The sequence below is a fragment of the Chionomys nivalis genome, chromosome 5 (genome assembly GCF_950005125.1).
Source record: "Chionomys nivalis chromosome 5, mChiNiv1.1, whole genome shotgun sequence".
NCBI classification, from domain to species: domain Eukaryota; kingdom Metazoa; phylum Chordata; class Mammalia; order Rodentia; family Cricetidae; genus Chionomys; species Chionomys nivalis.
Window position 1 is genome coordinate 58669376 of NC_080090.1, and position 12994 is coordinate 58682369.

Here is a 12994-nt window from a genome sequence, read left to right on the forward strand (position 1 = left end):
ACATGCAGGTTGAATAATAAAGTGTTTGAATGTTTGGTCACTGACTGGGTTAGTTATCTGGTAGAAGTCTTAAGTTTGGGCAACTTGGAAAGCAAGGAAAGTATCACTTTAGCATAAAGAATGTTGAGAATGGGAAAAATAGTCTTCCCAGGGAAGAGCACATCAATTGGTTATCCAGTACCAAACGGCCAGCCCTGAAAACATACATACAAGTAACACTATATGCACAAGCAGGTTGCATTTATGTATTTAGGAATATATATGTGTTGTGTGTGTGTGCATATGCATGTATATACACACATGCACATACACACTAGCACATATTTGTATATGACAACAATTAATTTAAAAAGATGTCATGAGTTTGCAAGAGAGCAAGGAGGGATATATAGGTGGAATTGGAGGGAAGAAAGGGAAGGGGAAGATGATGTAATTACAATATAATTCGCCCAAAATAAAATAAATGATTTTTAAAAATTCAAAAAGCCATCACCTATTCCAGTGAGTTATGAACTCCAGTGTTCCAAACATCATTTTAAAGATAAGTGGATTTCCAGTCTTAAACCTGATTTTTTTAATTTAAAATTTTTATATAATTTGAGAATTTCAAATGAGTACTATATATCATTTCCATCCCCTTCTCTCTCTTTTCTAACTCGTCCTGTGTTTCCAAACTCCCTCTCAGATTCACGATCTCTTCAATTGTTTTACATACACACACACACACGCACGCATGCATGCACACACACTCTCACACACACAAACACACACGCACAAATGCACACACACATATGCACACACACATATGCATGCACACATGAACGCACGCACACACGCACACACACATGCATGGACACATGCACACACACGCACACACACACACAAGCACACATGCACACACAAACACGCACGCACGCATGCACGACATACTCCTATTAGTACATTTAGTGTTACTCTTATGTGCATACCTTTAGGGCTGGCCAGCTGGGGTTGAATCATCTATTAGGGGAGATTATTCCCAGAAACAACAATTCTCCCTCTTTCAGCAACCACTGATTAGCTTTCCATCTAGGCTGGAGTCCTGTGAGTTTGCTCTCAGTCCGGTTGCTAGCATGTCAGCTGGTGCTGTCACCGTGTAGGTCTTATCCAGGCATCCATATTGTTGCGATTGCACTGGTGCAGCTTTTCTGTCGTATCTTGAAAATACTTTTTGGTACCAGGTGCCATAGTCCTTTGGTTAATATCCACACCCATCCCGCAATCTTGCTGAGATGCTGCCGTTTCCCCAAGCGTCAGATGTAGGGGTTGTGTTGTAGATGGATCGTTGGGTCTGCGTAGCACACATCCACTCTGTTGTTTTTTTTTTTTTTTTTGGTTTTTCGAGACAGGGTTTCTCTGTGGCTTTGGAGCCTGTCCTGGAACTAGCTCTTGTAGACCAGGCTGGTCTCGAACTCACAGAGATCTGCCTGCCTCTGCCTCCCGAGTGCTGGGATTAAAGGCGTGCGCCACCACCGCCCGGCCCCACTCTGTTGTTTTTAAGAACTCTGTCTTCATTCTTAAAGTTAACCTTGGGGATTAATGATCCTTGTTTTATCATCCCCCACTTCTCACACAGTCCTGTAAGGTTTTCCCACATAATATTTATCCAGAATATTAAGGTCCTACAGAAACCCTTCACCCCCTTTTGATTCAATCTGGTTTGATGGAGCCAGGCCTATACACGGTAAGTTGCACTCCTGGACCTGTCAGGAGTGGTCTTGTCTTTGGGGGGGGTAACATGAAAGAACACTCTGATAGAGCTTTTTCACCCCACAACAATGTGCCCAACAAGCTTGGAAATGACAGGCGCACTTCAAGCCTGCTGATCAGTATAGTAGCCGCTAGCTACATGTGGCTCTTCAACAGTTGAGCTGTGCTGGTGAAATAGCTCATGAAAAAAATATTAAAATTTAAATTTCATTGCCACACCTGCCCATCGGCCACTGAATTGGATGGACAGCACTGTTTTACACTACATTGAATTCAGCTATGGTATGACATCCTTCATCAGTGAGTCCTGCTTTGCTAGTGACTTGATGATATCCTATTGCGGTAGCTCAGGAGAAAAAGAGAAATTAGGTCTCTCAGTTACCCCTAAATGAGTCCAAGGCCGGCCACTAGATTATAGAGAAGGGCATTCTGCTGCCTCTTCTCCACCCACGAGTCTACGCATTGCTAAGGTTTCTGCTATTTCCATGTTTTGGGTTTTTGTTTTTGTTTGTTTGTTTGTTTTGAAGCAGGCCAGGGCTACATGCGTTTCCTGACTTTAGTTCCAGTGCCCATGCATCTCGTGAGTTCTCCTTTTCCTCACAGCACCCGAGTCCCTTTAAGTTGACCTAAGAGTCTATATGCTTCTCCTCCTCCTTCTCTTTTATGTTTCACCTTTTAAACCCCTACATTTCTGGTCTCTGCCACAGCACTCTCGTGTGCTTTTGTCCGGGACAAAATACTTTAACAATGGATAGCTCTGAGTCTGCCATTTGACACCATTGAGTAGTCCCTGTTGAAGAGATCTGGACCCTCCACACAGTGATCTGCCCGCTCCACATACTCTTTTCTGCTTTTCCTATTTCTACTCCAGCCTGTCTTTTTCAGTTGTCTCTAGGGGTTGTTCATCTCTGCATTATCTCTTCCCTAGACTGCTTCCTTTGTTATTCAATGCATTATGCCTGACCAAACTTACTGGCTCCTGTGCTCAGTTACCAACTTTCTTGGCAGACTCTGAATCCAGACCTGAATTCTGGGGTCTTCTTCCCGAATTATACATGATGTTCTGCTTCCTCCTACACATTCTGTTTACATGTCCAAGAGAAGCCTCAACCCAGCATCCCCTGAGTGCATCTCCATGTCGTAATCTCCACTTCTTCCCTCATTTCCCTTCTCCGTGGATGGGCACTCAGTTGCTCACACCGGAAGTAGGATGTCACTCTGCATGTCTTACTCTCTATCTGCCTCTCTCTCCGTCCTTGTCAAGTTGGTTTGGTTTTATCTCCATTTTTTTGTTTCTGAGTTTGACCTCTTGCTTCTCTCATCACTGCTTTACCAAAGTTATCCTCTTAATGGGGAAACTACAACAGTTTCCCTGCTTCCTGTCCTGGTCTTTTTCATCCTTCCTGGGATTCTCCACTGCTTTTAGGACAAAGTCTGAATTAATTAGCAAAATTTCCGAAGCCTTCTATCTCTGTCTTCTACTCATCTCTTCACCTTGTTACATTGTCATCAGCCTTCTCTAGTCTATCCCAGCAACTTTATATCCCAGCAAGTGTTAGCATTTTGTAGTCCCCAAATAAATTATTGTTGCTTTCCTACATGTTTCTTCAGAGCATTTAATCTCTTTTGCAGCTAAACTTCGTTTGTTTGGTTATTCATAACTATGGTATAAAAAGCAACATCCCAAAAATACTTCTTGAGAAACTGCGAAGCCTGACAACCCAAGTTCAATCCCCAGGACCACATGATGAAAGGACAGAAATGACTCCAGCAGATTGTGCTTGCAGCACACCACACATGCATCGCTGCATGCACATGCCTCCCCAAATAAGTAAATAAAACTTTAAAGATGTATTTCTTAAGAAACTACCATAAACTTTGTGTTTGGTACTATCAATGACAAATGTGTTAGAAGGTAGTAAGACACATACAGTGCCATCTGTTATCAAAGAACATTGGAGAGGCGACAAAGAGCTGCCTCTAACACTAGCCTGCTTATTCAGCATGGACGCAAACTGAAGGCTTTGGGGGCTCACGGCAAGGAGAGAGAACTGGAGGCTTCTCAGAAGGCAGGATTCATGAACTGAGCTTGATTTGGCTTTGAATGCTGAGGATGACTCCAACATTTGAAGGAGCTGCCCTGGGCTGGCTGCTTCCGACTTCCGGCCTTCAGAGTCAATAATGCTCATTTTGGGGAAGAAATGTTTCTAAAAGCAACTCTTTGTTCATACTATTTTCTAGCCTAGAAACACTGAATGCTATCTGTTGTCCTTTGCTGACCAAATTCACGGTAACTGACCCCAACAGTTATTGGTCTAGAAGGATTTTAAAGTCATTTACAAACTGAGTCCGTGACTCCACCGAAGTTTCCCCTGCAGCTTCCCTGAATCCTCATTTTTCCACACCCCGGCTTTGCTTACACTCTTCCTATGGGATACAGTGAATGTATGTCTTCTTATGTTAACATTTATATCTCAAGTTTTCTATAAAAATCTCAGGATAGCAGGCTGAAGTAACGCTCCTTGTCCCTGAATGTTGTCAGTATTCCCTATGTATAGGACTCAGCTGACAAATGGTCGCACACCTCCTAGGCACACTCTCCTGATACTTCCGTCTTTGTGTTAAGCAGAGGAGGACAGAAGGGAAGAAGTAAGGTTCTATAGCTTTCTTTTTGTTTGGATGGCTTCTAATAGACTCTTAATTTTATAAAAGATTCAATTTCTTATTATTTATTTTAAAAATTATTTCTCAAGCGTAAATGCGTTAAACTTGGTATGGTTTATGCTGTAGTATCTGGAAAACCCTTGCACAGTAACCTGTGTGTAAAGAATAATTAAGGAATTAACAACAAACATTGATAGATATAATAACTTGGTATGGTTTATGCTGTAGTATCTGGAAAACCCTTGCACAGTAACCTGTGTGTAAAGAATAATTAAGGAATTAACAACAAACATTGATAGATATAATAAAATCTGAGGTAACTTTATCCAAAATCAGAAAATGAGACTCTTTTTTTCTTTCTAATAATCCTCTTGTTTGTTTTAATAAAGCTTATCCTTTATTTGTTGTATTTTGTGTGCATATATGTAATAAATATTATACATAATATATAAAAAACACAGTATATAATTTACATATAACACATATTTATATATTGTGCATAGTATTTATTACTCATGTATATGTGTTTTACATATATATGCGCATATATTAAATATCGCACACACACATATGTTCTTCACTTGAACTAACTTTTGGCTAAAAGGACCATTTTTCAAGGTTGCTGCACTAAAATTTTTGATTTATGTCAAATTAAAATATTGTTTATGAGCATATTTTATAAAATAGCTAAGATGATCAGTTAAGTATCCATATCCAAGAAATCCAAGAACTCAAATTAACTTAAATTCTTCATGTTTTATCATGAACACATTCTTAAATAAATCAGTCATTAAGCTATCAAGAGTTATGATAATGGGTGTGTTTTAATTAAATAGCTTACCTTTTTATTACTTATGGAACAACTGTGTCAACCTAAGTACATAATTACCAGCCATATGTTTGAATTTATGGGGGCAGTTACTGAAAAGAAAAAGGTATTCATTAGGTATAAAGTGTTTATTCTAACCCTAGAGTATTTTAGATTGAGTCATAAAATCGTTGTTTTTCCTATGTGACCGTGTAAATGGTGGTTAGTAAACAGGCGCTGTTCCCTACAGAAACCCTGGTAGTGGAAATGCCCTTTGTCTAATATTGCTAATAAGCGCTGAGAGGAACTCTGCATAGCCAGGAGGCATGGACCTAGGAAAAGCCTAAGAAGGCTGTGCAAGTGTGTCGGTGGAAGAGTCCTTGCCCAGCATGCCGGAGGTCTTCTGCTCCATCTCTAACACTGCAGAAAACCCCAAATGGAAATCAAAACTTACCACCCAGACAGACAAAATCCTGAAGCTAAGAAACAACTCATTCAGTTCACCTTCCCCCTCTGTCCAAGTCACCCACACCCCTGACCATTCACACCTTCACACTTTGCCACTGAGAAACGGTGGTTTGATGGGATCAAGCTCCACCCAAGGTTGGGTTCTGCTTCTTTTTCCCCAACTTATTCTAAGGAAATCTAGACATAACATAAAGTCCACGGGGATTTATTAAAAAGCTTGCTTCTGGGTCTGTTGTAGTTTTAAAGTGATTATACTCATTAGAGGTCTGTTAAAGACATGTCCCCTTAAAACAAAATCATATATAGGAAGATGACCATAACCAAGGCACACTCACTGTGCAGCAGACATTTTCCTGTTTATTCCTAGAAGAGGGACAATCCCAGGGGGCCTCTGGGAAGGTGACTTTGGTGACAGAGGGAGAGACTGAAGTTCAGAGGGAAAAGTATTTGAGACACCCAGTGTGCCAGGCTTGGTGGGCAGCCAGAGGGCAGTGTGGGCACATGAGATCCTGGCCACAGACAGAACAAGCCTTTTACATCCTTGCTTACAAAACACTAAGAACTGTAGGCTGAGATTCCTCAAAGGAATGGTTGAAAAGAAATGAAGGGAATTGGGCATTTATCTAAAAATTATAAAACTAGGGTTTTTTTCTTCAGAAAGAAACTGAAATTAGTAAATTAGTAATGAAAAACAAAAATACACACAAAATATCTCCAGTGAGCAAAAATGTAGTGTTACCTTCCGCTGCCCACCCTGCCTGGCCTCAGATGAGTGCAGTGTGGTTTTTATGAGTTTGGGTGGAGGCAAGCAGCTTAAACACATCAGGGGAGATTACAAAAAGCTGCTGGTTTGAACAACTGTTCTGAGTGGGGTTTTGATTTCTATCTTGCTACCAAACCATAACATCCAGTCACTGAGCAGAGAGCTTCTGGCTTTAGTCTGTCCCTTCTTTCTCGCAGACCATCCCACTGTCCTCTGAAACAGCTACTATAAACTTTAGATGAACTGACTGAGGGTAGGGCATCGCTAATCTTGCCAGAATACCCAAGATGAGTTGTGTTTTCTCATCACAGATCTCTGGACCACCGAGCAGAAGTCTTCGCTCTTCTGAGAGCTAGAATAACATCATGCTTACTAGAATAAGCTCTGGGGCTAAGTTGTTAAGAGTGATGGCTGATTTTAACCTTTCCTCCCGGCTCCCTGGGAAGCGGGGAGTATAATAGCAGCGGCCTCAAGGGACTCTTCATTCAATAGATACCTTCTGCTGCCAGCTTTGTAAGCCCCGGAGAGAGAGCCTCGCTCACAGGGTGCTTCCAGTTAGATGTGGAAGGGTGTGTGTGGATAAACAGACACAAAACCAACTACGGCAGGTCGGACGGTGAAATGTCACAATGAGAAACAAAGGAGACCGCAGGTGGGGGTACCTGAAGGAAAGCACAGGCCCACAGTAAAATTGTGATCAACGTAGGCCTCACTGACAAGATAAGTTGGGGCTAACACTTGACGAGATGTTGGGAGCCTTGCAAAAGAATAGGAGAGATATCTTTTTTCTATAAATTTATTTATTTATTAAAATTTTCCACTTCCTCCCCTCCTCCTATTTCCCTCCCCCTACCCCCTCCCTCTCCAGTCCTAAGAGAAGTTAGGGTGCATCTTTAGAGCAGCAGCAAGCTAGCATGAAGCCTCTTGTCGAGGGCTATGCCGAGTGGCTCTGGCAAAGGCCACGGTGACTGGGTTTCACCAATGAGTAAGCTAATGAGAAGAGGATATGCGTCAAAATGGCAGAAAGGGACACAAATTGAGGAAGGCCTGGGAATCTATAGCAAGAACTTTGGCATTGGCCTTTGAGTAGAACAGTGTTGTTGGAAGTAGAGGGTACTGAGCAGAAAAATAATACCTATGTCACAGAAAGTGGTATATATACCACTAAGTATTAAGTATTAATTTGATACCCATTCCCATTATTTTGCACACCAGGGGAAGCCTCCCCCCAACGCATCAAACCATTGTTATTAATGTAGGTTTATTCCACAGGGAGTTAGTATAGTTTTTGTTGGTGGTTGCTAATTGCTGCAAGAAATCCCACTGGGTTGTTTTATCTTCCAGAATTAGACGGGCCTGGGTTGTAGCGATGACTTCTGCCTTGAGTTTTTAAAGTATGTGATGTATTTTTGTGCCTGTTACATGTTCACCAAAACACATCTTGCATTTCTTCAGTGCTGCTCTCCTTTGCTTTTCTCAGTGCTCAGCAGAGGAGCAGTCAGGTTCACAAGAAAAGCACAATTGGAAATCAGGTAGGAACCATGCAAGAGACCCAGTGCATGCATGCCCCAAAGCATCGGAACTAAACTGCTTGACTGACAAGTTTTTTTAAATGCAAATTAATCACACATAACTTTTGCTTAAGATGCAGCTTTCTGTTTTATTTTTGCTTTTCAAAGTCTTTGGAGCAAACTTTGCACTTTGTTTTGGCTGTTTTTGCAGTTAACCTTACCCCCTCACCTTAAGTAACCCCCGCTATTTGCTGTGCGTTTTGCATTAGACTCCTTGTGTCCTCTTTTGCTTGCTTCTGTTACCACCGAACTTAATTTAACATTGAATTCAAGGCAGTTCAAGGGTGAAAATATGGTGAGTTGCTGCATGGGCTTCCGGGTGCTGCTGGCTAGTTCACACGTTCGCACAGCTTGGTAACAGTGAAGAGAGCCCAGAAGGAAGGCAGAGCTGGGTTCAAACTCTGCCACGCCAAATTTCTATTGCTTGACGATGATGCTCATTGCTAAGGCCTTCTGATCACTTGAGTTTTTTGAGTTTTGGGGCTGACCTGCTGTCTGACTAATAGCGCTCTGCAGAGATTGTATTAACTCCGGCAGTTTGCTGTTTCTTCTATGTTTTATGTGATAATGAATATTTGCATTGTTATTTCTTTTCAAGTCAAAACAATGATGATTTTTAAAAGCTTTTTTTTTTAACGCAGAGGTACAATTATTGAACAAATTGAAACCTCTGCTCTAGATGTTTTTTTCCCATTGTTTTGAAAGGAGAAGAGGTAATAACAGACTTTATCTTAAAACTTTTTTTTTCTGAACTAAAGCATATAATTCTTTGCTATTTCAGGGAACCAATCTTCCGCCTTCAAGGCAAATTGTACGAGCTAAGTTCTGTAAGCTTTACTGTCGCTTTTTTATTTAGCTTCCCAAGGGCACAGTTTGTCTTTAACTGATTAACTCAACTAGCGCTTGCTACTAATTTTTTTTTAAAGAAAACTTAGGTTGTCTTGTTCATAACACCCTATCACTGAAACAAAACTCCTCTTCGGAGGGTTATCCTTCACTGCTAATAACTCGCTGTGACTGAAAGGTATGAACTAGTAAACCCTACGATGCTGTAATAATAAACCCTTAACCTGGTGGGTGCTTTGATGTTTCTCTAATTTTAACGGGCCTTAAAATCATTAAAATCATTAACAATGTCCACTCCACCCCCTTCTTTTTCTGCTTTGTTGGTCTGAGACAATAAGCCTTTCTCTTTCCCCTGTATAATGATGTTTTCAATAAATGTACACGATGCTTCTAAAAGGTGGGTGAACACTGATTATATAACTTTAATATATTTATCTGTAAGCTTACCCAATTCCAATTATTTGTATTTTTTAAGAATAAAAATCCCAAAGCAAACTTACATTGTTTTTTATATGACTGCAGATTTGAATCTTTTAATACATTTTACAGAAGTATAAAGGCATGTTCAAACTATTTGAGAAGTATTTAAACAGAAGCTGTGTTCTCATTTGTACGACGAAGGAAATAAGCTTGTCCTCCCAACTTCACAGGTTGAGAAGGAGGTTGGCACATGAGTCGGGTATTTGCCCCTAATATTTAGGAAAAAGCAAGCTTTGAATCTAGGTATTCAACTTTAATCATGCTCTTTAGTAACCATGGGGATTTATCCAAAATGATCCCAAGCTTGCTCAGATGTGTATTGGAAAGAATATATATATATATATATATATATATATATATATATATATTGTAAAATTATGTGGGGGAAGTTTGCCGGAGGAGGAAACAAGAGGATTGTCACAAGTTCAAGTCCAACTTCCAACTTGAGCTACATAGTGAGATCCAGTCCAGTGGGATACAGAATGAATCAAATAGGGAATCTCTACAGGGTGATTACGAGAGTCCAAACTATATGCATAAGGATGCTTCCACAGCCAAGTAGAAGATACACACATACCCTAGAAAGAGAACAATCCTTGCTTCCAAAAGGCATGTGCTACTTGGAACATTTAGATGAAGATGTATGAAATATAATTAGTCATATAATTATAGAAGTTATAGGATGAGGAAAATGAAGTATTTGAAAAATTTTGGAGTCACAACAAATTATTCCAATGCCCACAATGTCTAGATTGCGGCTTCATGTGGTGTGGGTTTACCTATAAAGGTTTCCTCCCTGGTTGGTGGTGATGTATGCCTTTAATTCCAGCATTTAGGAGGCAGAAGCAGGTGGGTCTCTGATTTTGAGGCTAATCTGGTCTCCATAGTGAGTTTCAGGACAGCCAGAGCTATACAGAGAAACCCTGACTCAAGAAAAAGTTTACACAGGTCAGAAGCTACAGCAAGGAAATGCAGAAGTTTGATGGCTCAGGTACCTACTTTATATAAGATCTGAGAGGAAGCTTGAAATTGCATTGCTCTCAATTAGAGACGCTCTAAATGCTAAGGTCATGACTGTGTTTCTGCGACTTCACTTTTGCCAAGAACATCAAATCCCACACATTATAGAGATTTTGTAACCCAAGATAACAGAATTAGGAGCATGTTGGAAAATAGTACTTGGGGTCACTCAAGTCTTAAAATCCAGAATTATTTTATTTCTAATGCTTTAGAAAAGCAGTACATATACTGTGGCATGCAGGACCCAATATTCTTGTGGGATCAGAGGGAGCACTGTGTCAACCAGTGTAACCTATTTGTGTAGTGAAACAAGTTAGTAGGCACAGCAGGGAGGCCAAATGAAAGCAGAAAATCCGCTTGTTTCAGGACAGATTTTGCTGTCAACTAAAAGAAATAATCTCAGTTTGCAACTCTTAGTTTATGACTCTTAATAACTTACTTTCCAGAATCAAATCCAGGCATTTATAACACAAGAGCATATATTTTTTTTAGTATTTTTTTTATTAATTAATTTATTTAATTATTAAAGATTTCTGCCTCTTCCCCGCCACCACCTCCCATTCCCTCCCCCTCCCCCAATCAAGTCTTCCTTCCTCCTCAGCCCAAAGAGCAAGCAGGTTTCTCTGCCCTGTGGGCGGTCCAAGGACCACCCACCTCCATCCAGGTCTATTAAGGTGAGCATCCAAACTACCTGGGCTCCCACAAAGCCATTACGTGCAATAGGATCAAGAACCCATTGCCATTGTTCTTCAGTTCTCAGTAGTCCTCATTGTCCGTTATGTTCAGTGAGACCGGTTTTGTCCCATGCTTTTTCAGTCCCCGGCCAGCTGGCCTTGGTGAGTTCCCGATAGAACATTCCCATTGCCTCAGTGTGTGGGTGCACCCCTCGCAGTCCTGAGTTCCTTGCTCGTGCTCACTCTCCTTCTGCTCCTCCTTTGGATCGTGAGACTTCAGTCCAGTGCTCCAATGTTGGTCTCTGTCTCTGTCTTCTTTCATCGCCTGATGAAGGTTAATATTCAGGGGGACACAAGAGCATATTTTTAAGAAGACCTTTTATACTTGTCTGCTTAGCAGAAGTACACTATCACAACTTAAATTTGTTTTATTTATGAATCTAGGTATTTGATGTCTGCTTGGATTTGTATAAAATTAGCTTTGCCTATGAATAGATGCAGAGCCAGGGCCTTTAGATCCCACCCTAAATGTACGATAAAGCTGAAAGGTCCCACGGTGTCTCTCAAGCGGTAATGTCCATTCTGCTATCCTCTCGGGGCTACAGGGTATGAGGTAAAAACTACACAACAGAAACAACACAAAGCCAGTCCTACTCCACTCGTTTTTATTGCCTTGAAATTTTAGTTGACTTACAAATTGATGCCAACATGCAACACAAAAAATTTATAATCATGCAATTTACATAAAGTTGAGTTTTGTACAATTTCAATGGAAGCTTCAGCTGTCTCTGTGCTCATCAGATGTGTATTTAAAAATCTAAATATGCCAAAGCCTGTGGCAATGCTTAGAGCAGTAAGATGTACTCAGGGTCCAGTTGGGGATGTTGGTATGTAAGCAGTATAAGCTCTACTAAATTCTCTAGACTTCTGCTCACTCAAGTCCTACTGAAGCATCACTTCTGCAAGAGGCTAGCCTTTTCATGTCCCGTATGTCTGATTACACTCCCTCCTCCGAGTCTCACATTATCTCATTTTGTTGTTCACATTTTTCTTAAGACATTTTGTCTACTGCCATGAGGATCAGAGTTCCATCAAAGTATTGTCATTTCCTGAGGGCAGACACTGAAGTTTTAAGCACAGTCACAGGAACATTTTAGAAGCATCCTGCTGCTTGTGGGATGGAGGGAGATTGTGAAGGGGAGGCAAGATGGAGAACGGAGACTAGTCAAGTGTTCTGGATAAGAAATTATAGATATTTCTGAGTTAGTGGCAATGCTAATAAATTCAAGAATTTGATGAAACAGAAAGAATTTCAGAAGCCTGTGATGAATTGGAGGCTAGGACAAGAGCTTGAGACTCCATTGCTCTCAGCCTTCTGATTTGGGCACAGGAAAGGACCATGGAAGGCTAGGTATGGATTCAGACTCGAAGCAGAATGGCCATTGAGTGTGCGTCTGGATTCACAATGTTGGAAGCCAGAGCGAACACATCATGGGAGATTGGATGGATGTGTCTCTGAGAAGAGAAAAAGAGCATCTTCAAGGTACAGGAGAGCTCTTGGTAGGTTTCTAAAAGGGAAGGGATACCAACTGGTTCTTCTATCATGGAAATCTAGAGAATAGTGTCAAAGAGTGTGCAAGTACAGATGCTGGAACTAATATTATTTTTGAAGAAACATGTTAAAATGCAAATATTGGTATAAGGAAGCATACAGAGGCAGACAAATATGGTTTGAACAATTTTTAGGCATGAGTTGCCCTTCCAGGCTTATGACTGAGCAGACTCACTGACAAAGGGAAGATAAGGAAGATAAATTAGACGGGGTAAGAAAAGACGGTAGGAGTTGTTTGTGCTTATTGTGGACATCGTTATGACTTGGAATTCGGGAGTCATGTAGCGCAGAGGGATGTGTTTTAGAGTTGTAGCTATTTAAAGTCGTTATCAAAGTCAT

The 12994-nt window shown here is 40.8% G+C and overlaps 1 protein-coding gene across 5 annotated transcripts in view; it reads left to right on the top strand.

The window, feature by feature from the left end:
• Dnm3 (dynamin 3) overlaps positions 1-12994 on the top strand; it is a 462700-nt gene that overhangs the window by 189445 nt on the left and 260261 nt on the right. For 3 of the 5 annotated variants that reach the window (XM_057769381.1, XM_057769378.1, XM_057769380.1), the window contains exons 13-14: positions 7933-7984; positions 8805-8834. In XM_057769381.1, coding sequence (XP_057625364.1) covers positions 7933-7984; positions 8805-8834 — 82 coding nt within the window. The remainder of the gene's footprint in view (positions 1-7932; positions 7985-8804; positions 8835-12994) is intronic. The other 2 variants (XM_057769379.1, XM_057769382.1) reach the window with 1 other exon arrangement.